The sequence below is a fragment of the Camelus bactrianus genome, chromosome 2, assembly GCF_048773025.1.
Source record: "Camelus bactrianus isolate YW-2024 breed Bactrian camel chromosome 2, ASM4877302v1, whole genome shotgun sequence".
NCBI lineage: Eukaryota > Metazoa > Chordata > Mammalia > Artiodactyla > Camelidae > Camelus > Camelus bactrianus.
Window position 1 is genome coordinate 91,136,964 of NC_133540.1, and position 24,655 is coordinate 91,161,618.

A 24,655-nucleotide genomic window follows, 5' to 3' on the forward strand; every position below is an offset into this window, starting at 1 on the left:
GCAGAACTTGACAAACGCACTTTTGCCGTTAGGAGGGGGATCCTCAGTACCACTCCATCTTTCCCAGGCGTCTTTCCCCCTCATCTCCTGCTTCCCTCCCAGACTTGCAAGACAGAAAGGGTGACATGTAGGAACATTAGCGTAACTTACCACTAAATTAAATATCCATAAAATGAGTCCATACAGTGGAACATCCAATCATGTGAGCCTTGAAAAGCTTAACTCAGAGAGTGGGATATTGAACATTAAAGAATCACATGCCGTGTCCCTAAAGAAGCCTGCTGCCACTTATGTAACCCCAGGTCTGAGTGTCTGAGAGCATCCGGAAGGTGGGGAGGCACCGACGGAGTCGATGCATCTGCCCCTGTTTTCTCCGTACCTCCAGTTTGACCATTTCACTCTTGTTGTTTGTTTTAAGAGGCAAGACAATTGGGATAAAACTGGCCTCTAGAACACTTACATGTGTCAGGTTGTTCCTTTTCCTGTTAAGAAAACACGAGAAAGGAGATGCTAATGGACCAGGGGTAGCCCTGGGCAATCTGTCCGACTTAGTGCCTTTACTCCGCGGGGCTCAGAAAAGCCGGCCGGGGGACAGCTTCGTCTCCACGAGCCTCTCTTTGCCTGTAGCTCTTTATGAGGGTGGAGGGGAAAACAGAGCAGAGATGACAGGAGAGAGAAAGGTCAAGAGAGAGATCACAAGAAACCCAGGAGAAATCAAAGGTATTTATTATAGCGAGGGAGGGCCCATAGCGGGGTGAGTACGGAAGGCATAGGGAGGGAAAGGGGGAAGAAGAGGAGGGAGAGGCCAGGAGTTGAATACCCAGACGCTAGAGGCCGCAGCAGATGACGGGGGAGTGACGACGGCGAGGGGCAGGGGGTGTGGAGGGAACCCGGTGAACCTGAGTACAACGCCTGCCCGTCTGCTCAGCTCCAGCCTCCCTTGATCAAGAGAGCACGTGGCTTGGTATTGCCGCATCTCCTGATGTTTTCCCAAGCAGTCCAGAATCCATACTTTCATGTGAATTATTCCAGTTCTGAAATATTGGCAAAACCCTGTTCATCATAAAAATATCTGCAAGAGCAGATTGGACCCAAGGGCCACCGCTGTGTGACAGGGGTGTAAGCACAGAGCAGGTGAGGAAAGGGCCAGACACCCCCAGATAGGAATGGTTGATTTTCACAAAACGGAGAGTGACTGAAGAACAAGAGTAAGGAGAGAGAACTGGCAAAGAAGCAAGCAGGACGCCGATGATCAGCGCCGGGCGGTGGGGTCTGTGGTGTGCGCCCTGGAGTCTGGAGTGCAGGCGCGGCTCGTTTTATAGTGATTGGCTGTTTGCCCTTCGGAGATGTTGCATCTCTTACAAATCGAAGGCTTGTGCAACCCGGCATGGAGCAAGTCTATGGGCACCATCTTTCCAACAGCATTTGCTCACTTCATATCTCTGTCACATTTTGCTAATTCTTGCAATATCTCAAACTTTTTCATTATTATTATATTTTTATAGTGATAGTAGTCAGTGATCTTTAAGGGTGCTATCAAAAAGATTACAACTTGCTGAAAGGCTCAGATGATGGTTACCATTTTTTTAGCAATAAAGTATTTTTTAATTAAGGTGTTCTTAATACGTGGGTTATTTTAGACATAATGCCCATTGCACACTTACTAGCTAACAGTATAGTGTAACGTAATTTTATACGCTCTGGGAAACCAGAACATTCAGGTAACTTGCTTTATTGCCACATTCGCTTTATTGTGGTGGTCTGGACCCAACCCCACGCTATCTCTGAGGTGTGTCTGGGCTTATTTGAATGCCAGGTTTTGCTGGGCAAGTTTCTTGACCTCTGTGGGCTTCCATGTACCCGTCTGTGACCAGGGGAATGGCTCTGAGCTTGCATGGTTGTCAAGATAATTATAGGAGCTACTCTATGCGGACGTATAGACGATGGCGTATAGACGATGCTCCATAGAAATTGGTTAATTTTCTTCTTTTTCTTCTAGCAGAAGGAATAGTTGGGGCCCAAGAAGATAACTCAGTGGTCTGAAGGACCAAATTCTGATACTTTGGGAAGCTAGTTAGCTGACCATTGAGAATTAAAACTCCTTTTGCAAACTCTAGGGAATACATGGACTTTTTCCTCAGGAAAAAAAAAACACACAGCAAAACACATACAAACACACATCACATACAGTTTACATTCCATTTCAGGAGATCACAGGTCCTCTGGAACCCATCCACGAACTCCAGGTCAGGACCACTTGTTTACAATAATTCTATCCCAAAGCATCAGAGAGAGTGAGTGCCATGATAATTGGCCCTCCTGTTGGTGAGGACGGAGTCAGGTCCAGACACAGACGATGGGAGAAGACCTGGGATGTGGGTGAGCCCTTGCGTACGCGTGTCACATGCTTCGCTCCTATCAGCTGAGTCTCGCCCTCTGCCCTCATCGTGGAAAAGGGATTGTTCACTGTCCATTGTCTGAACTGCCTGCCTGACAACCCGCCTCTGATGGAAATGTTTCCATGGAGCTGGAAGACCCGTGGGCTGCAGAGGGATGGAACTGAGTGGGAGGCAAACCCCATTTATCGCTGATGGGAAGGAGATGCCCTCAGGAATGTGCCCTGCGGGACTTGTGAGTGACAGGTTGGCGGTGCACCTGGGCACGTCCAGACATTTGGGAACATCTCTCGGAAGCAAAACAGGAACCCCAAGGCAGTAATGGAGACCAGGTCCCCTCTCCCTAAAGGTAACATGTCCTAACAAAACACTGCGAGGTAATAGGTACTGCACGGCCAGACCATCCACCCGCCTTACCTATGCAAAGTGTAAACTTTGCAAGGTAATTTTCAGAGACCTTTTGGAAATTCCATTTAGACACAATCTTCACCTCTCAGTGATTCTTACACTTGACACAGAAATGGCTTTATTATGTAATTGCTCTTAATTCTGCATTTACCTAAAACTCAAGGCTGAGGCCAAGTGTTTCCCAAGAAATATATTTGCAAATAGGGCTGGTCCCTCTTAGGCTGAAGCATATGTGATTCTCTTCTTCTTCTGTTGAAAACTGAAGATGAGCACAGCTAAGAGTCTTACAGGGAGAAGGGTCTGTGGAAATGGAAGAAGCTGAGGCCAAGGAGATCCCAGACTAAGGCCAAGCCCTCCTCTCATAAGAAAACTGCGGGCCTCCCTCTGGAGAGGGGAGCGTTTCCCCAGAAAATCCAGAGCCCCCAACATCTGCCAGATAGGGTTTGGAAATCTGTGCTCTGCTAAACTACCATACTATTAAAGAAGGCAGGAGGCACTTGGGACCTGCAGGAAGTAAGTAAAATCTTTTGGGAAATAAAGTCATATAGGAACTTCTTAGGTTTCCACTTCATTGGTTCCCATCTTTCGAAGTGTTTACTTTGGAAAATGGAAATCAATGGCCCCATTTCATGGTCTAAAATATGATTTCCTAAAAATCATTTTTCCAGTTTTATTATGTTTCTCCCTGCACCACCGTGAAAAACAGGAAGAAACGTAGATAAGCATGTCCTTAAGTAAATGTTCCATGTCCTTAAGTAAATATGATTGAGACAATGTCCTTGCTCTTTTTTCTAGGAAACCTGTGACTTGTGGGTCCTGGGGGCTCCCCTGCGCTGAGGATCTGCTTTGCAGGTGGGTAGCGGGGGGGGGACGAGAGTAAGTGACGACCAGCACAAGGTGACCTGAGGAGGAAGTGGCAATGGAGGCTTTAAACAGGAACTGGGTGAAATGAATCTGCAGTTCGACCGGGTCAAACTCAAAAGGCTAGAAATGGACAAAGAGAGGGATAGGAAAGATACAAGATCTAGAAAATTATGTTCAGTTATACAAATGCAGGCTTATTTTTGCCCCCTGCATTTTATGGACGGCTGCCTATAACTATAACATAGCACGGCAGTGACATATGCTTTAGGGCAAATTCGTGTAAACAGGGAACTTTCTTCCTATTTAGGGGATAGAAAAAGGCAAGAAGCTCTTGCAAGAAAGGAGGGAAATAATGAGGCAAATTATGAAGATGTATTGTGTTCTTCATGTGTTATGATGTCTATTGTACAGATAAGGAAACCGAGGCTAACAAGTTAATGTACCTAGAGTCACACGGAAGTGACCAAACTACAATTCACAAACACTGTACGTCCTCTCCTTACAAAGAGGAGAACAGAAATGTCAGATTCCTTCTGCCGGCTTCGCAGTTTTCCTCCTCACCACGTTACAGCTTTCCTTGCTCGCCCTCGGTGCCTCTTTTCACATCGCCCACAAGGTGGCAGCATTTCTCCAATGATTCAATCGTCGGCAACTAAAGCTGGAGGAACGGGACAATCTAGCTTAGAAGTAGAAATCAGGTGACAACTAATGTAGAACATATAAAGAGAGGACAAACTCCAAAACTGGGATGGTGCTCTAATGACATGCGTTCAAACCTCTCTGTCAAACGTAGTATCATCCAGCCTCTCTATGGTTTAGAAAAAGTAAATCGTGTCCGATTATTTTAGAGCTACCGTGTTCCACCACTTGAGGGCAGTAAAGACCCCTTCAACATCCAATACCCGTTTTCTTTTTTGAAAACTGGTCATTCTGTTCCAGAGTTCAGCAGTCTATTCCCTTATCCATAGTCCCCGGTCCCATTCTGTTCAAGATGCTGTGGGGAGGTTGCCCTTAGCTGTCACTGGGAGCTAACTCAGGATTCTCAGACACACTTTCTCTGCGCTTGGTCTAACACATTTAGTCATCTTCCATCTCTAATTCCCACCCCTCCACAATTAACTAAGCTTTTGGGGGTTCCTCGCTCAAACAGCTTCTGAACGACCAAGCCCTCCCTAAAGGACCAAGCCCTTTCTGTTTGGCCCCATCCCATCCACGCGCGCAACTCCCATGACCATCTGATACCCATCATTCCACATGGGGCCTTAGACACCGACGCTGTGAAATGCAGGTCCTGAGTCACGGTACCTAGTGGTGCAAGCAGCCCTTACACAGCTCCTTGGAGCTGAGACCATGTCTAGGGTGTTCTTTGTGCGACCAGCAAAAAACCTAGCACACTGTCTGCACTCCGTGTGCGTTTTTGAATGAATGGGTAATTGTGAAACTGAGATTTCCTTTGCTTCAGTGATGCTGATGATACATTTCCTTAGAAAAGAGCACGGTCAGTGCGGTCAGTATGTCTGCTTTGACGTGGACCTTCCACTGGCCCTGGAGATCCGTGAAGATGATGGCAATAGGGGGCGAGTCATTGTCCCCCGGGAGGAGGGCAGGATTAGTTGCTGGGGCGAGAGAACTGGGAGGAGTGTACTGACCTCCATGACTCAGCCCTGGTTGGCGTTTACAGCAGGAGTGACGCCCAGCTGCTCCTACACCCCTCTCGGCTGGTGGCCTCCAGGATCCACAGTCGACCTGAATGCTATATGGAATATATATTTTTCCTGAGATGAGTTTAATTTTACATCAGGATGCTATTGCTTTGGCCTTATCAGCAATAAAATTTCTTGGCTGAACCTTGAATGGAGAGGATTCAGGAAGGCCAGTTAGGAAATGAAGGAAATGTTAGAGGCTCGGACCTCCGGGTGGGATGGGGAAAGCTGAAAGTTGACTTCTTTATGGCTCCAGTACTGCAAGTTTGTTGAAGAGAGGAACGAATGGATAGGAGTTGTCCTCAGAGAAAGGACGTTGTCTTCATGAAATCATGTCAGTTTCTCCTTTTATTCTTCTGTGACTGTAATTAACAATGCTGTTTTTTTTTATTTATTTTATTTTTTTGTCTACCGTGCAACTGCTCAGATTGTATCTTTGTGCTGAATGAAGCAATGACTGCTTGGCATTCACATCATACACACGGGTGTTGGTAGACAGTTATCATATCATTAGTCATTGCCTAGTTAGTTCTGCTTTCATGTTTCCACATAAATGAATCCCTCCCACTCCCCCAGCCCTGTCTCTCTTTGCTCTCTGATCTTCTTCCAGTATTTCCATCTCTTTTGAGCCCCAGAGCACATCACCCACAATTTCATGTCTCAGGTAAAATACTGCGAGAGTTACCCAGAAGAAAAATAGGGTGTGTGGACTCAGAGGAGAGTTAACCCTTTTCACACAGTTCTGAAGTTGGAACCAGGGACAAAGAAACTTCATTTGGGGCCACCTTATTTGTACAAAAGGTTCAAATTGTTTTTAAAGTGATTGACTGTTGACTAGCTGTACTCATAAGAGAAAATTTGAAAGCATGACTTTACAATATATTTAATGTCTTGGTCTCCATCATACTGAAATTTTATAACAGGGACAGTAACCGTTTGTAAAAGGAGATGATGCAAGATCCAAGGCGAGTGGAGAAGAAGGGATGGAGATCACAGGGAGAGGTCTTAACCTTGGGCAGGAAGAGACTGTCTTCGGAGAGACCCGGATAGTCCTGGTGGGTGCCGATGAAGACGAGTTAGAGAGGAGGGTGGGGAGTAGATGGAGGAAGATGGAAGTTGGGTTGATTTTGCCAGTCAACCTCAATTTTCCCCTGTGCACCTCAGTTTTCCCCCATTGCCTCAATCAGGAGGCAAGATCTCCAGCTGAAAGTGAATAGGAGCGAGAGCGGAAGGGCTTTTGAAAGTGAAGGCTGGAAGGACCACGGGAAGAGGGAAGCAGAGAGCCCAGCTGAATCTGGGAACCCTGACTCGGAAGCAGCTTCAATCTGCAATTCCACAGTTTTCTTTTCCAGTACCCCAATGATTTCATCCATAGTTTTCATTGTAACTGCTAAAGGTATCTGACCCTGTCCTCTCTACTCCATCCTCACTCCTGCTCACTTGACACAAGGTTTCACCATTTCTCACCCACCCCGACCCTCTCATTACCTCCCCCCTTACCCTGACAATCTTCCTTCTTTCTGACAGCTGCCTTAGTGACATCTCTTGCCACCCAATCTGATCATGACTCCGTGGCTTGAAAGACTTCAACAGCTCCCTTGACTAGGGGATAGAAACCATGTTCCTCTCCTTTACATATGAGATTTTGGTAAATTGAAAAATAGCAACAGAATTGCCCCTTTCCTGTATGTGTGCACTTTTGCAAAGTGACTTAGCAGCTCTTCCCATGAGGAGGCGGAGTCTATTTCTCCACCCCTTTACCCTGGGCGTGGGCATGTGACTTGCTTTGGCAATTGGGACAGCAGAAAAGTTAACATACACAGGGACTTAAAAAGCACTGTGCCCTCTCTTTCTGTCCTTTGGGACCTTTGGAAGTCCATGTGAATAAGCCAGTGGATGAGAGAGCACATGGGAAGAGGGTCCAGTCATCCTAGACATTCCAGGGAAGGCCATCACCAACCAGCCAAACCCCGCTGCCCACGGACACATGGACCAGCCCAGCCTGGACCAGCTCAGCCTAGGCCAGCAGAAGAACTGCCCAGCTCATCCCACCCTGAATTACTGACCCAAAGGTCCCAGAGCAAAACCATTCCGTTTCGGGGTGACTAAAGATTGGAACTAGAGTAAGGTCAGTGAGGTGCCAGGGTGCAAAATGTAAGGAGGGCTTCACTTGTGCTTTAGTGACCCTGAGAGTGAGTCTCCTTAGATTTTGTACCAGAGATGCCTCACTCGCCTCACTCCCCTCTCCCTAGTCCTGGTCCTGTGCAGCTGGTTACACAGCCACGGATCATGATACAAGGATCTTCTCCATCTGGCTCCTGAAAAGCTTATTCTGACCAATCACAGAACCTGTACCATGGCCGCCAGTCCTTTAATCACCCTGTTGTGTCTGGTGACATGTGTCCAGGTTGCTGGGACTTATGACATCCTGCCCTGCACTCCGACTGTTGGGCACCAGGGTCAGGTCCCTCCCCAAAGCTTCACAGGAAATTAAGAAGTGGGCTGATCCCAAAAGTTTTGCTCAGAGAAGGTCAGTGCTGTATATCTGGGCCAAGAGAGTCTCAATCAGGAAAAGTAGAGAAAATCCACCAGAGAACTAAAGTAGCCATCCACTAACTCCTGTGAGCTCCCCAGGGCATCTCTGAATCCAGAATCACCTTCCAGAATCAGCCTCCACGATGCGTCGCCACACTACAGTCGTTTTTTCTTAGATTTCCTTGCGATTCCTGCCTGCCTGGAGCCTGCTGGAATATTTTCCCCCCCTTGGCACCACAAAAGTCTGCCAGCCCAGCTCCCTGGCCTGTCTCCCCTTGAGCTCTAGTCGCCCTCCACGCTGAGGAATACCAGGTGTATTTTCCAAGCACACTTCATTTCTCGCATCTTCGTCCAGCCAGTTCTTCTGCCAGAAGGCCCTCCCTCCCATGGCTCTGAGGGAAGACACTATCAGTGTAGACCCAGATCCCCGTCACCACGTGTGACCCTTTAACCACGTCTCACACCCTTCCTCCATCTGCTGCCCGCGCTGCCATGGGCATCCCACTCCCGGCATCCAGGACCCTGGAGATGCCCTGCCTGTTCCCTATACACCCTGGAGTTTTATCCCCTCCCCCTGCTCTCCCATCAAGGGCGCCCACCTCCAGTGACAGACCGGTGTGGAAGCACAAAAGCTCAGCTCTTACTTCAAGAAGGACAAACACTGAGGAGTCATTTATGCTCCAGAGCTCAGGCTGGATCTGGGACTTCGCCCGAGATGGCACCTTGCTTGGGTTCTTCCCTTCCTTATGTGACATCCCGAACTCCCTTCCTGCTTTCTCCTGGGAACACGTCCTTCGCATGGGTCCCCCTGCAAATTTCATACCTGAGCTTCTAGGTCATACTTAATTATCAGTTCTGGGAAGTGCCCCTGAACACCTACAGAGAATCAGTCCCTCGTCCTCTGCGCCACACTGCTGACGTCTGCCGCAACTTCAAAGGTTCCATTTAAGCAGATCAACATTTATAAGTCAACAAATGCTCTTGCTTATGGTCAGTGAGTGCCTTGAAGGCAAGGGTATGGTCTTATGACTCTCCGTGGGGATGTCTCCTGTCACCATAAGGGACGCAGAACATATATATTGATTAGAAAATTCTTTACCTTGACTTGAAATTTGCCTCTTTGTAATTTTCACTTTTTGGCTCTAATTCTTCCCTTTTACATGATAAGCTAAAGTCTCCTGACAGTGGTTATTCTCCAGCAAGTCTTCCCTTCAGGCTTAACAGCCCTGGGTCCAGCCAAAGTCTCACGTGGCTTGGATCCATAAACCTTCACTGTCCTTAGCGCTGTCTTCTTGGTGCTGCCGGGTTTATGAATGTCCCTCTGGAAGCCTCAGAACTAAAAACAATAGGATGAAATCAACAGATGTGGTTTGGCAGCCCAGTGGGCGACAGGCCTCCAGTCTTCCTCCATCTGGATGCAGGACTTGCTCAGTGAGACGGAGACGGCTACTAAAAACACCTACGTGACGTCACAGTGTTGGTCCAGTGGAGAGAGAGGTCACTTTAAATCACGAGGGCCCTTTAAGTGAACTTTGGTGAGACCAATTTTCTCCACTTGAATTTGCACAAGTGAGTTTTTAACCTCACTTAAGTCTGTCAACCTTTGTCTGATTTGGTTTAATTCGTTATTGCAGCAAAACAAAAATGTTTTGAATATTGATGCTGCATCAGTTTTGTGACTTTTTCGATCTTCACGCTGATAAAAATGAGAGCAGCCCAGGACAGAGTCAGGGGCTGCCATCCGCCCCAAACCTGCATCCTGGCGACACTGACATTAATCCACGCTCTGTGGGCATCATTGTTCAGTGAGCTCTGAATTCTGTGCTGTGAAAGGTCTGAATTTGTTCACCAATAGGAAAACATGAATACTTATTTAAAAAATCTCCAACAGATACAAACTACTTTATATAAAATACATAAACAACAAGGTCCTAATGTATAGCCCAGGGAACTACATTCAATATCTTGTAATAACCTATAATGAAAAATACATATATTTATATATTTGTAAAACTGAATCACTATGCTGTACGCCGGAAACTAACACAACATTGTAAATCAACTGTACTTCAATAAAAAAAAATTTCCAAAATCAAGTTTTCATATGTCTTCAAAACCATGCTAATCTGTGGACCAAACTGCATAGCAATTAAGAACATGAATTTAGAGTCTGACACAGATCTGAGTTGTGCCACTCACCAGTATTCATGACATTAAATTTAAGTCTCTAACATTTCTATGCCACAGTTTCTATACCCCTTCAATAAGAATAGTAGTGGTTTCCATTTCATAGGATAGTTGTAAGTAAATGGGTTTGTTGCTGTCGAGGATTTAGCAGAGAACCCAGTGTGTAGCAGTAAGCTCGGTACATGTTACTAGAAACTAACGCATCAGGGAAGAGGTTGCTGCTTAAGGGAAACAATTCTGATCACCAATTCAGTGTGTGGAGGGGGTGTTCTCACCCTACCAAGCCATTCTCCAAAGCCAGCTGGAGGTCCTACAGTTCAGCGGGATTCCGAGTCAGACCCCACAGGTTAAGGTCTCAGTCCTGGAAGACTGCCCCCCCCCCCTTTAGACGCCAGTCGCAAGACAGGGTTGTTACCTGTACTTCTGACCTATTGACTATGTATTGAAGACTCTCACAACCTCCTCCTTGGCTTTGATTAATACACTAGAGTGACTCACAGAACTTAAAGAAATATGTACTTACTGGATTACCAGTTTATTACAAAAGGGTAAAACTCAGCAACAGTCTGATGGAAGAGATGCATAGGATAAGGTTTAAGGAAAGGCAGGGGCTTTCATGCCCCCTTAAAGCAACCCACTATCCCCAAATCTCCACGTGTTCACCAGTCTCTGACGCTCTCTGAACTCCTTCCTTTTGGATTTTTATGAAGGCTTTATTTCATAGGCATGATTAATCAAATCATTGGCCTTTGGTGATTGAATCAAATTCTAGACCCTCTCCCCTCTCCTGAGGTTAGTGGGGTGGGACTAAAAGTTCCAACCTTCTAATCACATGGTTGGTTCATGATTGGTTCTCCTGGCAACCAGAACGCATCCTTAGGTTTGGTCCAAAATTCACCTCATTAATACAACAAAAGATAAATATTTTTTTTATAATTCTCCTTTTTCTTTTTAATGGAAGTGAATGGATTGAACCCAGGACCTCGTGCATGCTATGCACTCTAACACTGAGATATACCCTCTCTCCAACAAAAGACATCTTTATCATTGTCATCACTTAGGAATTTCCAAGGGTTTAGGAGCTGTGTGCCAGAATTAGGGACAAAGTCCTAACATATAGTTGTTGTTTATAAAGCACAGTATCACAAAGGAGGATTAGTCAGAAGGCTCACTGAGAAGGAGACTTCTGAGCAGAGCTGACAAACAGGCGGGAATGAGCTATGGGGCTGTCTGGGGAAGAGTGCTCCAGGCCAAGGGAATGGTTAGGACAAGTTTGGTGTGTGTGAAGACTGATAAGGAGAGTGAGAATGGATCTGAGTGACAAGGGGGAGGGCGGTGGGAGAGGAGGCTGGAAAAACAGCAGGGTTACATCTTACAGGACCTTAGATTTCACTTTGAGTGCAATGTGAAATCATGATAGGAAAGTGAATAATGGTGTGGGTGGCATAGGGACTTGTGTTCTAAACCACCACCCTCGCTGGTGTGTGGCATTGAGGCCATAGGAAGGCAAGAGACTGGGACTGCTGCAATAATCCAGCAAAACATGATGGTGTCTTGGCATGGCAGATGTGGTGGAAGTGGTGAGTGAGAGTAGTCAGTTTCTAGATGTATTTGGCAGTGCCATCTACAGGACTATTGATGTGCAGTGAAAGAAAGGCGGATCAAGGATGAGGCCAAGTGATTTGACCTGAGCAACCCAGAAGACTGAATGGGAGTTTACTGAGGGAGAAAGATGAGAAGAGGTCCAGATTTGGGGATTGTATTAGTCAGTCAGGTTATGCTGCAGTAACAAACATACCCCCAAGTTTCACTGGATTCACCCACAAAAATCTGTCCCCCACTCATAGTGCACATCTCTTGCCAGTTGATAGGGAGCTCTGCTCAGAGTACCCAGGGGTTCCCAGGGGCCTGAGGCTTCATCCTGACCCTCTTCCTCCATCACCACAGCAGTCAGAAGGGAGCAGAGTGAGTTGTACTCTGGCTTCTAAAGCTCCTGCTGGGAATTGAAGTCACTTCCCTTCACATTTTATCAAAGACATCACAGAGCTCTGCCTAACTTCAAAGAAGATGATGAGAAATGCAAACCTTCCACATGCCTGGGAATCTGAGAGGTGGAAATATTTGGTGACTAGCACCAGTGACTACTTCTGATGAGAAAATCAGGAGATTTTTTGGTTTTGGTTTTTGGACATGGCCCTCCAAGTGGAGGTGGAGTGTACAAGCCTGAGGTCCAGGAGTCAGCAGGGGGTGGATCAAGGCTTGTGGGAGCGAACATTTATATAATTTTAGGGGGAGCTTCTTTGAGATAAAGAATTCAAGACTCAATACAAAATTAGGTACAGGTCTTAGAAGAGATTGTTCTAGTGAGTGGTCCTAAAGGTGAAGCTTTGAGGTAAATCCACCTCTGAGAAGAAGGCCTACGGCTGCAAATGGGAAAGTCACGGTGTAGGAGAGGATTTTCAAGCAACAGGACTGAATGAAGTCACCTCTGCAGTGAATGGAAATAAAGGCGTCCCAGATCCCTGGGGTGATCCAATGTTTTGAGATTGAAAGGCAGCAGGAAAGGAGCCTGAGAAGTAGCCAGTGAGACAGATTAAAAAGGAAATTTTTATTTCTTTACATTTACTTAGTGTTTGCTCTCCTATACAGTTCTTTTTATCTTTATTATGTCTCTTTTCTGAATTACTGTAAACTAGAGAGTTTTGGATCATTTGACTTTTAACCCCTGCATTCAAAAACCAAGGGTGGCCTCAGACCAGTTCAGTTCAAAGAGAAATTCAGCATTGAACCTGGAGTATAAGGTGAAAGAACCGACTGCAGGTCAAGAGATGAACACTCAACTTCTAGCCCTAAGACATTAATACACTGTCCTTAATAAAAATGATATTAAAAAATTTTGTCACCATTTTGTTAGATTGCTAGCCCAAGGTCACATAAATCCTATGGACTTTGGGGTATGCATCTGTTAAATGAGAGATGTATTACTTTCTCCAGAGTCCTTTCTGACTCTACCATTGGCCCACCATGGTTAGACCTCGGGACTGGGTCTCACCAATTTCCATGATATGTATTTAGTAGCATTCATTGACATGTGTGAACAGTTCAAGTTCCCTATTCGTCTTACATTGATTTAGGTGGATACAACTGAAGGTAATAAAGTATGGAAACTTGAAAGGACGTTTGTCAATAAAGCAGAATGATTGTTGTTCTGCAGTTCAAGGTAAAGTGTAGGAAGCATTACCTAATCCCTTTATAAGCTTCCTCTTTACTAGACTCCAACTAATACATAATTGAATCATAAAGAGGCAGACTGTTAATTTTCTAGGACTGCTGTAACAAAGTACCACAAACAGAGTGGCTTAAACGACAGAAATGTATTACCTACGAGGCCCGGAGGCCAGAAGTCTGAGATGCAGCCGTCCCCATGGCTCTGATCCCTCTAAAGATGCTCAGGAAGGACCTGCTCCCTGCTTCTCTCCTAACTCCTGCTAGTTCTTTGGGTTGTGGCAGCATTAACTCCATCTCCATGTGGCCTTCTCCTGTGTCCATGTCTGTCTCTGTGTCTGCATTTCCCCCTTTTTAAAGACACCCAGTCATATTGTTTTAGGACCGACACTAATAACCTCACTTTAACTTGATTACCTCTGAAAAGAGCCTCTCTCCAAACAGGGTGACGTTCTGAGGTCCTGGGGCCAGGACTAGCATGCAGCTACTAACCTAGGGACCAGGACTCCAAGACATCTTTTCAGGGGACACAGTTCAGCCCATGACACAGACAGCTGCTGCCCCCCAGCCTCAGCTCCTCTCCGTCCTCAAGGGCGCCCACACTGTCATTCGTCTTTCCCCAGGGCTCTCATCTCTGCCTTCTTAACATTTTAGGAATCTCCTTCCTCCTTTCTATCCTCCGGTCTTGGCTGAGACCCTCCTAACTAATTGTCTGACCTAAGACAAGAATCTTCCACCCAGTCCCTCTAAGTTATTCTTAAGGTCCCCCCCAACCCTCATCCCCGCCGTCTCATCTCCCCATCCTCCCCCACCCCTCCCCTCAACACCATTTCATCTTCTGCTTAGCAGCCAGTGTTTCCTTGCTAAACTGCACCTCTGTCTGACCTTGTCCCCCCACTGCTGAAAGTCCTCCAGGGGCTCCACACAGACTTCTAGGATGAAGTACAATTTCTCAGCACAGATCTCCAATCTTTTCTCCCTCTGGATCCTGACGACCTCTCAAGGCTCGGCTTAAACCCTAACTCAGCCATAATGAAGGCTAGGTGGTTCTCTGAGTGGACCACTTTGTGCTCTTTTGCAAGGCTTCTGCCAGCATATCAGGAGCCTCTTTGCCAAGCAGGAAGAGATAACCCCTCAAGGAGGATGAATTACAATAAAGCACCCTTCCTCCGGGCACAAGCTGCCTTGATGCAGGCTTCATGTACAGCTTGGGGCTGGATTTCAGTCCCCAGTCCTCCACCTTCTCCTCCAGCACAGGACAAAATGACGCATGCGCACGTGGCTGCCCGGCCCTGTACACACAAGCAGTAGGAAATCCCCAGGCAAACATTCATAAAATCTCAGATTTGCAACCACCACGAAAAGCTCTCTGACCTCCCAAGCCAATTAGCTAAGAATAGAGGATGTCTGGGGGCACCAAGGGGGCACGCCGCCCAGCACCTGTTGCACCACCAGGCGGTCTCCTCAGGGGAAGGTGAGCTCCTTCTGCGCAGGTGCTGGGTCTCAGCCTCACCTCGGTATCTCCGCATTCAGCACCGTGTGTAGCAGACTCAGTAAGTCTTAAATGAGATCTTTTTTCTTTTTTTTCTTGACAAGTAGAGAATCTGTGAATTCAAAAGTTCTGAAATAGATACACACTTCTATACATGAAATAGTTAAACAACAAGGTCTTACTGCATAGCACAGGGAACTATGCTCAATATCTTGTAAAAGCCTCTAATGGAAAAGAAAAGGAAAAGAAATATATATTCCTGAATCACTATGCTGTATACCAGAAACTAATGCAACATTGTAAATCAACTATACTTCAATTAAAAAAAAAATATATATATATATAGAAGAAAACCAAAACCAAAAAACAAAAGCGCTGAAACAGCTGAAAACGCCATGAGTTGCTGAGGACATGAACCTGGGCTGTCCCAGGCAGGCCAGTCTGCTCTGCAGTGAACCCATCTAGTGCCAGGGGACGGTCCTAGACTGTACCTCTGGTCCCAGGCCTCTCACTAACCAGCCTGATGGCTCAATGAATCAATCATTTGGCAAAACCTTTAAAGCTCTTCTATTTTACAGCTCTATAAGGTCCTCTTGTCCACATTTTCCCCCTCACTGCCTAAATTTTAAAATTGTACTCTATGCCTTAAAACTCCACCAGCTAGGAAGCCAACATGAAATGATTCTCAGTCAATCACACAATAGTATAAGTTAGACTGACAAATTTAAACCTTCAAATTGCTGGCTAAGATCAGTAGACCCTGAAGAAATGCACGTCTTTTGGAGGCAGGAGTGAGGGGAAACTCCAGGGCGCAGAGTGTGTTAAGGAGGTGGGGTGGGAGCTGGGACAGAACCAGCCATACTGGAGAAAGTGTGTCTGTGATTGACAAGGCTGTTTCCCGCATTCATCCCCTCTCCTCTAGGGCGTGTGACTAACCTCCTGGGGAACAGGCCCCTTCCAAGCAAGGATAAGTGACTGGGCTCTGTGAAAGCAAAGAGACTCTGTAGACTCAACAGCACCTGGTAATTGTGCTGAAAGAAGCAGCCAGTCTTCACAGTCTCAAAACAACCCCTCCTTCATCACCGCAGAACTGATGGTTCCACTGGGAAAAAAACAGTCTGAGAATTAAAGGCCCAGCAGCCTCCACCTGGGTCTAGAGGTGGAGAAAAACTGCCTTCAGGCTCATTCCATGTTGAGAGTACAGGCTGCAGAAAATAACTCGAGATAAACCACAGAGCAGTGTGCACCATGCTCTGGACTCTCTGAACATAGGAAGTTCTATTTATAAGAATATCTTATAATATTCTTACGAAACTGAAGAGCAGAGCCAGAGGTTTCCATCTATTCCATTGTGCCTGGCCATCACAGCAGGGCTGGATTTATCTGTAAGCCAAGAGCATACTCTGAAAGAAAAAAAGTATTTAACAATTTTTGAGCCTTTTGAAAGGGGCACTTAGGAACCCCGTGGGTTGGCCTTATTTCGTGTCCTGGTCTGACCTGGCTGAGAAAGCAAGCCCTCCGGCCAGCTCTTCTTTGCTCTGCACAAAGGCCTTGATCAGTTTTGAGTAGGTGGAGAAGGGTGCGTGATGCCTAGTTTCCAGAATTTTATAAGCTTTATTTTTTGGAGTCAGTTCAGTAAATTACTGTAATTGAAAAATAATCTTCATAGATATCTAGTTCTATTCATTTACCTAATACCTGTTACCAAACAAAAATTTGTGTGCTTGACACACCGTGAGGCCAAACAAACTGAAACGTTGGAGTTTGGAGCAAAGAAAGGTTTGCTGCAGGGCCAAGCAAGGAGAACGAGTGGCTTGTGCTTGAAAGACCCGAACTCTCTGATAGTTTTCAGGGAATAGTTTCTTTAGGCGAATTTTGGGGTGAGGGCTGCAGGGTGTGTGACTTTCTACTCATTGGTTGATGGTGAGGTTCCAGGAATCTCCTGCTCGGTCTGAAGTTACCATCCTCCACCTGGGTGGGGGCCTTAGTTCCCGCAGAAGAACTCAAAGATATTGTTATGTATATTCTTTGAGGAGGAACCAAGACCCTGCCCCAGGGCTGCACTATTGTTTCTTGACTGTGCCGTCCTTGTTTCTGCATTCCCTCCCTTCTCTGATTAGCAACTGTTTGAATCTGCCCTTTGGAGCTCACGGAAGGTCGAGGAGACTGTGAAGCCTATTTCCTGCAAACAAGAAGTGAGGGACACGGGAAGGATTTGCACCTGTGAGGATCCCACAGGGTCCTGCTCCATTTCATACCCGTTTCAGTAGCTCATAGTTTGTAGTTTTCCAAGAGAACAGATTTCCTTGCTTCGTTCTTTTCTTATTAGATCTTGAATGTTTGAGTATTTCAGAAGCTCAGACACCTCGAATGTCACACCTCCTCTTTAAACCCTCCCACTTGCCAAAGCTCTGCTATTTACATATCCCTTCAGAGTTTTCCCCCTCTTCTGAGCTGTTTGTCTTTTTCTTCCTTTGACCTTCTCTATTTCGCAGAGGTCTTCTTGGACTAGGATTCAGGGAGCACTTGCAGTTCAGAGAGAGAAGGTACCCATCCTCACGGGACTGGTCTGCATCCTTGCTGGTCTCCTTCTGTGTGGGACTTCCTGTACAAAGTGTGGCAAATTCAGCAGTTTACCACTGTCTGGACGGTCTTCAGAGGCGGTTCCTAATCATTTTCAAGAAATGAAAGTTGACAAAATGCAGAAGTGGGCTCTGATCATCACTTGTCTGAGCCTGGTCTAAGCCAAAGAGTGACTCATTTGTAAATGACTAGGTGTGAATAGTCACTTTCTCTGTGATTTTATCTGCATAAACCAGCACGATTCCAACAGCTGCCGCAGCAAAGATGTTGTCTGCACAACAAAGTCTACACAACAAAGTCTTTTCGTAGTCTCTAGAAGCTGTGCTTTCTTATTCTAGCACCTTTGAAATCGTATAACTGACCTTGTACGTAGGGCGTTTTCTGGTTTCCAATCTGGGTAGCAGTCACTCCTTACCATAAGGAACTCTGTCCTGTTGTATGGTGAACAGGATTGGATGGGGTAGCTGGGCCTTTATCTCTTCTTTGTCTCCAGTCAGGTAGCAGTTAGCCTCTTATCCCTTCCCTCTTCAAACACAGCAAACAAAACACAAAAGAGTCCAGCAGGAAGAGGGGAAGTTTGGGGAAGTTTGGAGGCACAAATGCAGGATGCTGTATCTACTCACTGATTCACCTTTTGGTCCAGAAAGCTAAGAAAGTGCTTTGCCAAACCACAGACCCGCAGATCAGAATGGCCGTTGCATGTCAACTGGTCTAGACCCATTACTTACAGATGAGGACACTGAAGTCAGAAAGGTGGGGAAGACTCCCCCAAAGCCCCCCAAATCTGAGGAGAGTGAAATTTAGCCCATCATTCTCATATTCCTCACCTAATGCCCTCACAGAGTTTATCAAACTTATCCCATGACCCTAAATGATATTGGTCCCAGTTTTTCTTTTAATGATGGATTTTCATATTATTTTTAAATGGATTTTTTTTTTTACTTATCACATTTTTTTAAATTGAGTTATAGTCAGTTTATAATGTGTCAATTTCTGGTGTACAGCACAATTCTTCAGTCATATATGAATATACATATATTCATTTTCACCGTGAGCTACTACAAGATATTGAATGTTTCCCTGTGCTGCACAGCATAAACTTGTTGATCTATTTTATATATACCAGTCAGTATTAAAGACGGATTTCTTGCCATGATTATCACCTGTGTACCACTAAACGCAGAGGAGTGATAATCTAATTCATAATCATAATAAAAACAAAGCGCTTAGCACTTTGGATGTCCTTTGCTGATCTCTGGGGATAGTACCACCCATGAAAATGGATCAGAATCACTTAAATTTATACTCAATTCCAAAGTCCAGGTATCATAGGGGGATATTTGAGATTTATTTAACCCCAATATAGTAAAAACCTGTGACCCTGCAATACCCAGACTGACACCTGGCTCGCTCGTGGATCCAACACATCTGAACTGAGCACGTTAACTCCCCATGCGGCTCCCCTGCACTTATGCGATTCCATAATCGCGTTGCAAAAAAATTGAACAAAGCCCACCATCCTCCAACTGCCAGGTCTCAACCAAGTTGACAACACACTCTGCTGAACTTACTTTCCCACAGTGATTCATCCAGAGAAACATGATTTCATGCTTTCATTTTCTCCAAGCAGCATAGGTGGAAAGAGGGAAAGAATGCAAACTTTTTAAAACCCACTGATTGGGCACTCTTCAGGGAAAACATAATTTCCCTGCTTATTCCAAGAAATATTGGTTCCCTTCTTTTTAATTCTCCAAATCATGTTCCATAAACCATTAACTATAAGTCCTAAAACGTTGGACTATGTGCACATTTGAACTGAAGTATGCTGTTAACAATATTGGAAGACAGTTGCCTCTTGCTGTCCAAAGGTGAGTACACACACTGGCATGTTTCATCTCTTATCAGCTCACACTGTAGAGAAAGGAAGTTGGGTTTCAGGCTGGTGGAGTGGGATTTAAGCCTGCTGAAGCCTGCTAGCTCTGAAGTGGGAATCGGCTACCTAGGAGTTTCCTCATTGCATTAAATTAAAGAAAAGAAAACAAAAGAAAAGAAAAGGAAAGGAAAGGAAAGGATAGGAAAGAATAAAGCATCCTTTAAGAGGAGTTGATAGTACAGAATTAAGGCTTATTTTGATTTAGGGTCTATTTTGCATGGAGCCAGCCTTACTTGCTAGTTTTGAATGAAATTTCCTAACCTGCAAAGTTTGAATACATAAACCTCAGACCCCAACATCTCTTCTGTTAGCATTGAGTAAAGTGACCTTGATTACATGAAGCAGAGAACTGAGGCAATTACCTAATCATTCAAACCCAGAAAAAATATTTTGGCTTGATTTAACCAGGAAGTGCCGCCCCCCCCCCTTCTATTAAAACTCTAGAAGCCCAAGTCTGACCAAAGTTTTTCGTTTTAAAAATGTCTTAAGAGTAAAGCTAATAGAGTCACCATCAGAATATCTTCGAGTTTTATGTTTAGTTAGTTTCCAAGTCACTAAGCACATTTTTTTCCCCAGGAAGCGAATTCAGGAATTCCTTTGAACCTTCAGCTCCAAGGAGAATGAGCCTAGCCCTCTTTTCCATCCCCAGTTGTGCACTCTGTGCACTCTCCAGCACAACAGGAAGACACGTTTGGAACAGAGGCAGAGTCTTTTGTGCAGACAGCCCACAGGGTAAACAGTGCACCCAGGCAGAAGGGAGAGAATGTCAATCATCTACAGCCCAACGTTCCTACGTAGTTTAGCAACTCCGCTTCCAACCCTGCGCTGTGCTTTCTCGGGATTCTAAGCGCAGGAGGCAGGTGGGCAGTTGGGAAAAGGAAGTACAGAAAGGAGTAAACGTGCTGGGGTATGAGAGGGGTGAGGAAGGGGTGAGGGAGGGGCACAGTGCTAGAGCCAGGTCGAGTGGAGAGGGAAAGCTGGAAACCCTCAAAGACAAAGGCAGGACAACCCTCTACTGATGATGCTCTTTGTGAGATAAAAGGCCAGCCACCCCTGGGGAACCCGGGCCTGTGTTCTTAGAAACAAGGGGCACTTCAGATTGTGAAAGGGGCTCGCTTCCTTCCCTAGCAAGCCCAGCTTGATGGCAGGCTCCCTCCAGGCCCCTGCTCAAAGCCTGCTGCTGAGGGAGGAATTCACGGCGTGCCCCGACAGATCACCTCCTGAATCCACACCTACACGCGGGCCGACATGGCCCGGTGCAGTTCACGCTTGTGCTCACCCACGCTCCCATCTGGCCACGGCAGTGACAAATGTGCTGCACCCACACACGGACGGCACCGAGAGGGAGACGGTGAACGATTTCCAGGTGAGTGAGCACACGGTGTAAACCTCTGGCGTATCTGGACATTAAAACAAGAGGTGTGTATGAGAACAGGAACTTGTTCTCTGGAAACTTTGTGTTTGAATAGCCTTAGAATCCCATTTTTTAAGTGTAATATCACTTGAGGAAAAATTTTTCAGGAGTTTCACCTTGATGTATCTACCACATTAGAAACTTTATAGCATTTTTGCAAACTCACTGTCGTGCGCAAAACAACCACCCAGAGATCAGGGTCAGCAAACTTTCTGTAAAGGGCAAAGAGTAAATATCTGAGGCTTTGTGTGTCCTCCACTCTCTGTCACAACTACAAGACTGTAGCAGAAAGCAGTCACGACAAAGTGTGTGAGGCGATGAGTGTGTCTGTGCGCCAGTAACTTCATTTATGGACATGGAAGTTTGCATTTCATACAATTTTCACCTCTCAAGAAATATTATTCTTCTTTTGATCTTTTTTCAACCATTGTCACCTTGTGAGCCAAGCGAAATGAGCAGATTCGGCTGGCAGCCCACGGTTTGCAGACCCCCGACGACATAGACGGTTGAAAGAAAGATGAATGTTGCTGCTGTCATGGCAACACATGCAGGGTGCAGAGTTCAGGGAAAGGCAGTGCAGGGGCGAGGAGGCAGGACTGCAGGGCGTTCTGCTACTCTGCGGATGCCAGGACCAGCAGCATCAGCATTGCCCAGACCCCACCCCAGACCCACAGAATCCACATCTGCACAGCAACACGATCCCCAGAGTCCCTGCAGGTTTGAAGGTTATCTTGAAGTCTGAGACGGCTTGGTGTTGTGATCTAAAGCCTGGGCTCTGGGTTTAGGAGGTCTAGCTCAAATCTTTGTGTCTCTCATTAGCTACATGGCCTTAGACAAGTCACCATTATTATGAATATGCCTGAATCCATACTGAAAAAGTAGGGGTGATGAGCCATACTTAGAAGTGCCTGGCAAGTGATGCTTATCAAATGCTTGCTACGATTGATTTTCAGGAAGTCAGTGCCTAGGCAAGGACAGACACGTTTTTCGCCAGTCATTTGAGTTGAGCGATGCAGACTACAGCCCCCTGCCCCCTCCCTCACCCCTGACCAATCCTGACCATTAAAGAAAAGAAAGACACCACAACTCCTGGCCGCAGAGTGTCAAATATATTGCTCGTTGGAAAGGGACAACTCGGAGACACTTTAGGTCTGCTGAGGTGGCGTGCAGCATACAGACATGCTCTGTTTTTTGAAATCATGTCATTAAGGTTTCAAATACATCTCTGTTTTGAACATGATGTCTTTTTTTTTTCATTAGCACAGTTTACTACTCTACAGTTTCTCCTAGAGTAAATAAATATAATGGCTGTTTGAAGAGCAACCACAGACTTACTTAGATGTTTAACAAGGTGAACTATTTCACAATTAGATTGACCTCTGAGTTCACAGCAAGATGTTTTTCATTTGTTTTGTTCACTGCTCTAGTTGGGAGGGAGGTTGGGGGTAACTTTTCCAACGTGTTCTTTGTTCACACGTTTAGTCACCAACAGACTCCAAAAGGTAATAAAAAATAACCGTCTGCCAAAAAAAAAACAAACTGTAATTAGGCCATGGGTTTTTTTCCCTTAAAGTCAGATAATTTAAATGTACAAGAGGAAAAACAAATAGGCATCATGGAAAACTAAGTAACAAAAAAACTACCGAAAAATCCATCTGTAGAACACAGTGGTGAGTTGTCAACAGCTCAGAAAGGCAGAGAAAACAGAGGGTCCTTCAAGAACGTTATGCAGTCCAATGACAAACTCTGCTTTTTTTTTCCTAGTGGCTATTCTCCTACCACAGTGTTGAGCTTCATTATTATATTAAATAACTTATATGGGTAAAAAGGAGTTTGCTAACCAGCAGCCAACTCAAAACCTCGTAGGAACAGGGAGGAGAGGCATTTACAACCCAGGTCCAACTCAGGGAGACAAAGTCTGCCGTCGGCATTCAGCCAGCTTACCCCTCTCGGCAACACCGCTGAGCTGAAGTTTGGGATCTAAATAGAGGGTTTTCTTCCCCTCCTTCCTCTCCCCTTTTCTTTTAAGTTAACAAAGAAACATGGGCTTCCTAAGAGCCAGCACTCAGCTGGGCAAGTCCCATTAGCAGCAAATGTTGAACCAAATTAAAAAAGAAAAACAAAAACCCACACACACACAAAAGAAAGTTCCATCCAGGTGCAGAGCTGTGATTCACATGGAAATTCCAGGAGATGAGTCATTGCAGAGCTGGGATCTCTAGAGGATTCTTTCTCCAGTGTCTTCAGTGAACATTTCAGTCTCACAAAATCTGAGTCAGTCTGTCAGCTGTGGGGAATCAGGACCCCATCTGCTCTTGAGGGAGCCTGCTCACGGGGATGTCATGATTTTTTTGTAGCTTTGGGTGCCCGGAAAACAAAGGCCAGCCCCTCGATGATCTGCGTGGTACAGCAGCGGTGGCGGCGGCGGCAGCAGCAGCAGCAGCAGCATCTCGTGTGTTAAACTCTGCCTAGGAGGCTGGACCTGAGTAATAAGAAGACAAGATAAGCACAAAGGTGGCAGATGATATGAAGGAGGATGAATATCCTTGCCTAATGCTTGTTTCATTTTCCCATGTTTTAAGTTTGATGTGACAGAGTTAAAAAGAGGACCAAAAAAAAAAAAAAAAGATGAAGCATTGAAGTCCTTCAGGTTTTCCTGGAGAACTGCTTAATCACTAAAATAAATACATGTTGGTGGAGATGGCAAAAACTTTATTTATAGGTAAATCTCTATCTTGAGTGGCTTGATATTAACAAGCACACACACACACACACAAAACCCAGGTCATTCCTAATAAAAAAAAAAAAGCTTTTAGATACACACTGGTCTCATCACTGACGGGTTACTTAGTAAATCTGAGTGGGTTCAAGGGCTGTGCCTGCGGAGAGCATTTAAATAACAAGTGCCAAGAAAGGGGTCTCCCCTCAGAGGTGTATCTGTCATCGTCACTGCTGAACCTAAGTGTCTTGAGTGAGTGGCTCTGGGACCGGCAGGAGAAGTATCTATGTAAAAATATTGTACTCCCAGCAAAGCCAACGTAGCACACAGTTTCACGTGGGTCCTATCATTCTAGAATAAGAAGCCTCACCATCTACTTAGCATACGTGGTTTTGCCAAGGTTCATAGCCTGTTTCTTTCTTTCTTTTTTATGGTCATATGATTTTTTTTTAATTGAAGATTTACAATGTTGTGTTAGTTTCTGGTGTCCATCATAGTGATTCAGTGATATATATATATTCTTTTTCACATTTTTAAATTATAGGTTATTATAAGCTAATATCATTCCCTGTGCTACACAGTAGGGCCTTGATGTTTATCTGTTCTGTATATAGTAGTTCATATCTGCTAAACTCAAACTCCTAATTTATCCTCCATCACTGTCCCCTTTGGTTACCATAAGTTTGCTTTCTGTCTGTGAGTCTATTTCTGTTTTGTAAATAAGTTCATCTGTGTCATTTTAAAAGATGCCACATATAAGTGATATCATAGGATATTGTCTTTCTCTGTCTGACTTCATTTAGTATGATAATCTCTAGGTCCATTCATGTTGCTGCAAATGGCATTATTTTATTCTTTTTTAATGACAGAGTAGTATTCCTTTGTATAAATATACTGTATCTTTATCTACTCATCTGTCGATGGGCATTTTGGTTGTTTCCATGTCTTGGCTATTGTAAATAGCGCCTATGAACATTGGGGAGCATGTAACCCTATTTCTTTTTTTATCTTCTTTGGTGCTGCTCTGCCTCATCCAACACCTACAGTCACCCAATGCCATTCCTCAACAGCCTGTGACACTGAGCTACGGCAGACAGGAGGGAAGACCCTGTGCTTGCCCTCAAAGGCTTGCACAGCAGTAGGGAAAAGCAGCACACGCTACAGAACAACTGGGCCTATAACAGCAGAGGAAGATG

At 45.3% G+C, this 24,655-nt stretch overlaps 1 protein-coding gene across 3 annotated transcripts in view; it reads right to left on the reverse strand.

Annotated features, from left to right (window-relative positions):
- Positions 1-21,827: 21,827 nt before the first annotated feature.
- Positions 21,828-24,655, reverse strand: part of RASGEF1B (RasGEF domain family member 1B) — a 37,970-nt gene continuing 35,142 nt past the window's right edge. For all 3 annotated transcript variants that reach the window (XM_010974050.3, XM_010974051.3, XM_074346091.1), the window contains one exon: positions 21,828-23,222. In XM_010974050.3, the coding sequence (XP_010972352.2) occupies positions 23,198-23,222 (25 nt within the window). In that variant the 3' untranslated portion in view covers positions 21,828-23,197. The remainder of the gene's footprint in view (positions 23,223-24,655) is intronic.